The 5264-nt window shown below is 44.9% G+C and overlaps 1 protein-coding gene across 1 annotated transcript in view; it reads left to right on the top strand.

The window, feature by feature from the left end:
- The window catches only part of LOC108675822 (C-type mannose receptor 2), a gene marked incomplete at both ends in the record, with an annotated part of 11347 nt that extends 6587 nt beyond the window's left edge, over window positions 1–4760 (top strand). Inside the window, 2 exon segments of the mRNA XM_018163851.1 lie at window positions 748–918; window positions 4651–4760. Of these exon segments, the coding sequence (XP_018019340.1) occupies window positions 748–918; window positions 4651–4760 (281 nt within the window).
- Between the last annotated feature and the right edge of the window lie 504 nt (window positions 4761–5264).

Raw genomic sequence — 5264 nt, 5'->3', positions numbered from 1 at the left:
TTATTGCAGACACTGCAACACTGTCTGTGTTATTGCATACACTGTCTGTGTTACTGCAGACACTGCAACACTGTCCGTGTTATTGCCTGTCTCTTATACACATCTAGATGTGTATAAGAGACAGGTATAATTATTTCAATTGAGAAGGGGCAACACCTTCATTCTAGTTTGAGGTCAGAGTATAGATATGTCAGCCTCTGAAACTGTCTGGCACTCACCCGCACGGCTCAGTGGTACCGACTACCGAGGACTTACGTTTCATGAAAGGTTGAAGCTGGTGCAATCGGCTGAAGCCGGTGTGTGATCCAACTGGGCTCTAGAGATCATGCGGACGTGGAGAGCTTAGCACCTCATGACTCCCATCCACATGCGATAATTAAGAAGTACCCGAACTCTGGTCCTATCGTCTTACGATACACTGACAAAAAACCGACAGTCACAGGAGAGCAGCTGTTCACGGGGTGAGGTGCTGGAGGAAAAGCTCTGAAGATAGTTAGCCGAGTGACTTGAAGTTCCATTCAAAGAGAATCCCGAAACCGCACGACCCTAATACCTCAAAATCGCCAGGCAATTACTGTACTTCAAATATATACTAGCAGTACTGAAATTTATGATAGCTCGAAAATCATACTTTAAAGGCTAGTTCTATAGCTTAGTCTATTAACAAACTCCACGGAATTTTAAAGTTAAATTGTAATGAGAACCTTGAAACTTTACTATTTTCTACAATATTTGCTTATCGTGCAGGTATCTGCGATAATCCCTACGTGTTGGTGGGCACGCAATGCGTACACATCATTCCGTCCGTTTACCACTGGCTGGATGCGCGTTCTCAGTGCGCGCTGATCGGTGGAGATTTAATCACCCTGAAGGACTGCGACCAATACCACAGAGTGTACCTCTACCTCGACGAGCAAAGTAACTACCCACATGATTTGTGACCATTTGTGTGTACCTTTACCTCGACGAGCAAGGTAACTGCCCTCATGGTTTGAGATCCCTTCGCTGTGCACCTCTACTTCGAAGAACAAGGTAAATAAAGTACCCACATGGTTTGAGATCACTTCGCTGTGTACTCTACCTCGACGAGCAAAGTAACTACCCACACACATGGCTTGAGATCATTTTGGTGTGTACCTGTACCTCGGTGAGCACGGTAACCACCAACATGGTTGGAGATCAATTCGCCGTGAACCTCTATCTCGACGAGCAAAGTAACTACCCACATGCTTTAAAATCATTTATTATTATTCTACAAAGCATTTATCGTGGCGTCTGGTTTAAACGAACTTCAAGGGCACGTCACATATAAGATAATTAGCAAGCGAAAAGTAAATAGTCGCAAGAAAGGATGGGATCGGATAAATGGCTAAGCACTAGATTCATAGGCTCTACGAAATAATTCCGTCTTTAGGCGTCAACGAAACACCTGCAACTAAGGAGCCGAAGTTACGGAAGCCGTGAAACTATTCATGGTTCAGGCAGCGGCGACCGGGATCGCTCTGTCGCCGACGGTAGACAGACGTGTAGATGGTACGACTCGGTCCGCTGTTAATAATGAGCGTAATCGTCTCCCAGAAGGCAGATCCTACACGCGCTGCAGACATTCTGTGAGATAAGGAGGCGCCAGACCGTGAAGGCATCGGAACGTCAGGACAGCGACCCTGAACTGTGTGCGCTGATGAATGCACAGCCAGTGTAGATCGCGCAATACCGGCGTCACATGGTAGAATTTTTGCTTAGTGTACACGAGTCAAGCAGCAGCGTTCATTACGGAGTGCAGTCTATAAGTGTCGTGGACGGAAGTTCATAAAGTGGGGCATTACCATAGTCTAATCTGGTCAGAACGAGCGCCATCACATGGGCCTCAAGAACCGGCCTCGAAACGTCTGCTACTCGTCGCAGAGCGCCAAAGCAAGCGGTGGTGACTTTGGCAATGTGACTGTTCATTGAAAGTGCCCAGGTTGCGAACTGCGGATGCAGGCATGACGAACTCGTTGCCCACGCGAATAGGGTTGGCCGGAAGCTGATGCTGACGCCGAGCAGTCGCAAACCAAATAAAGTCGGTTTTTGATGCATTGAGCTGGAGCCGGTTGGAGCGCATCAAGTCTAAGACAGCGTTCATGCAGGCAGACATACTATCCTGCAACGCTGCGGTGTCAGCAGGTGCATCGTAACCGCAAATTGTGGTGTCATCGGCGAACCTATGCGGATTCAAACTATGTAAATTGATTATATGCAATACGTCGACAGTATATAATAGGAAAAGGATCGGGCCGAGAACTGATCCCTGTGGTACGCTGCAAGTGACCAACGATGGCGGAGAAGAAGAGTTCCCGCGTCAAATGCATTGGAATCTATTGCTGAGATAGGACTCGAAACACAGCAGCACTCTGCTGCGCAGGCCGAATGATACATCAAGTCGACGCAATAAAGTAGCGTGGTCGTCCGTGTCAAACTCGGCCGACAGGTCGAGTCTAGTGCCGCAATGTGAAGGGCCGCAGCGCCCGTAAACGAGGCATAGGTGACCCTAGCACATAGCAGCTCAAAAGTGGTGGGTCATGTGCCGATGTCAAGAACGGTAAGGTGCACGCCCCCACTGGCGACGGTAGCTACTCCACCGTAATTCGTCGTTGCCAATGTGTCGGGTTGCATGTGGGGCCGCGCTCGCTCGACTACCTTACGGCGCCATGGATAGTCGCTAGATTCAGCTTGGGTCATATAAGTGATATAAGTGACGCTCACCTACAATCAGATTAAAGCTGAGTATAACCGACGCTAAAACGAATACTCACAATCTGGTCCTGCCAGTCAAAAACACACGTCGACGTAGTTTGCGTCAAGCAAGCTGAACGTGTGGCAAGAACAGAAAAAACGGTCCGGCAACAAGCCCACTCCAGTAGTCTCTAGACAGCTACGGTTTTTGCGTAATGTCAGGACAGTACCGTCGGATTTAAGGCACTGTCAGCTCGTCTATAGTCAGCTCGTCTATAGTCAGCTCGTCTATAGTCAGCTCGAAGCTGAATATAGTGAACGCCGAAACAAGAAAAACCACAATATATATCTAGGCCCCTGTCAAAAAACACCCTTACATCGACGTCGTTTGCGCAAAGCAAGCTACGTGAGCAGCCGTAATTAACATTCCATTCAAACACTTTTCAAATCAAGCCAAGATGGCCGATCAGCCATAGCAGAACAAACAATGATGGCCGAACAAACTGAGATGATAGAACAAACAAAGATGGCCGAACAAGCGAAGATGGCCGAACTAACCAAGATGGCGGTCGGTATCGGGACAGTAACGGTCGCCTCGGTCAAATTTAAAGGGATAAAATTCAACGTCAGAATATCGTAAAGTGAAGTCTTCTATGTCCAGAAGAAATTGCTCGTAAACATTCACGTCGTCATTTTAAACACGGGGCTGATCAGGCTAAGATTGACGAATAATTAACCAAGATGGCAGATCAGTATCGGTACAGTAGACACCGGTCGTGACTGTCAGATTAAATAACACCGCCTTCAACGTCACTGGATCCTCAAAGCGTAGTCATCTAAGTCGAAATAACTAGCTTATGAAGATTTGCGACGCAGTTTTCAGACACAAGGGTGTCAGATGTTTGCACTAGAGTAAGTTGTAAACGGAGCTCAGCAGCATTCGTTCGCCTGCAGCCACAGCCGGCGAAAGACATTTTGGTGTGTACCTGTACCTCGATGAGCAAGGTAACCCCTATACATGGTTTGAGATTACATTGCGCTGCTTTTTCTCACAGAGCTGAGATCGAACCCGCACCTCTCTTCTCTGATACTGGTACTCAGAACTGTAACCACTGAGCCACCCTGTTTTCCCACAAATTACATGTTTTCTCACATTCCGAAGACACTTGACCAAGTAGAAAACTTGTGAAAGCTCTAGTCCGCGACATCATGCACTTCTGTGCTGTCTTCGAGGATTAACTATCATGCACTTATGTACACTACTTCTGGGAAATACCATACAAGGTAGCGCTACCTCAGCAGTCACGAAGTAGTAATACTATGTATAATTATAAGTCAAAGTCGTCGCACTAACAGGATATATGAAACGTTTGCTCAAGACTGGACATTGTTATTATAGATGAAGTTTCCACGAAACCATCAATATATTGCGTTTTTGGGTTCTGCCATGGATTTTTCTTATTTAGGAATAAATGCAGATTAAAGCAGCATTGGATAGATATTTAAAAATCAGTAGCGTCATTGGCGCATTCATTATGTTAGGTGGACTAAAGCCAAGGGAGCAACTGCCGCGACAATCGTGTTCAAATTTGGGATGAGCAATCCCTGTTTAAACACATATGAATATTCTAAAATATTTCAGCCGTTTCCATTGGTAGAAATCGTATCTTCTGTTTTATAAACTGAAAACTCACAAGTTTTGAAATAACTCTTTCAAATTACGCTAGCATCCCTGTGAATTTTAATGCTCTTTCAGCAACCAACTTTAATCTATCACAAGAATACCGAGATATTTGGGTCATGCGTAAAAGCTAACCTATTCTAGCAAAGTTAGAGCTGTTGGCCAACAAGGCTGATTTATAATTTGTTTTCTTTGATGTAATGCATGCTTTGATTTGATATAGTAAAGGTTTTAATTTAATGTCTTACTATTAGGTCACGACCCTCTCGGATACTGGATTGGCGCCTCTGACGAAGTGCTGGAGGGGCAATGGCGCTGGATTGACGGTTCGTCCATGTCCTTGGGGCTTCCGTACTGGGGGACGGTGAGCAAATTCAAGCTACTTTCAACTGCAATAGACTATTTAAATAAACCTTTCATAATTTAGATGTATTAATTTAACAAACTAACGCAAGACCTAGTGTGTCCTCTATTCAGAATTTGTCATCGTCGCGTTGAATAGGATACTGTATCTGCACGATTTAGCCTTTATCACTAACAGATATCAATTCATTCGCTCAAAGTTATTAAAATCAGTTGAACAGGTAAGCCACCTCTTCTTGTGGCTAGTGCGTAAAACATTATCCAGAGAGCAATTGAAGAGACAATCAAATCAAATACAAATGTAGGAAACTTTGTTTTCATTTGCTTGGAGCATTGAGCCCCGTACACGACGGATACATTGCTCAGCAGACATAAAAGTTTAATCTTGAATAAGCGAGAAAAACAGTTTCATATGTCGCTTGTAGTTCAACACATAAAAAATTTAATCTTTTTAATTGATTAACGAGTGCAGTGAATTTTGAACACTGAATCGTTAGATAGATCG

Source organism: Hyalella azteca, unplaced genomic scaffold (assembly GCF_000764305.2).
Source record: "Hyalella azteca isolate HAZT.00-mixed unplaced genomic scaffold, Hazt_2.0.2 contig6380, whole genome shotgun sequence".
NCBI classification, from domain to species: Eukaryota; Metazoa; Arthropoda; class Malacostraca; order Amphipoda; family Hyalellidae; genus Hyalella; species Hyalella azteca.
This window is presented reverse-complemented; position numbering and strand designations above follow the sequence as displayed.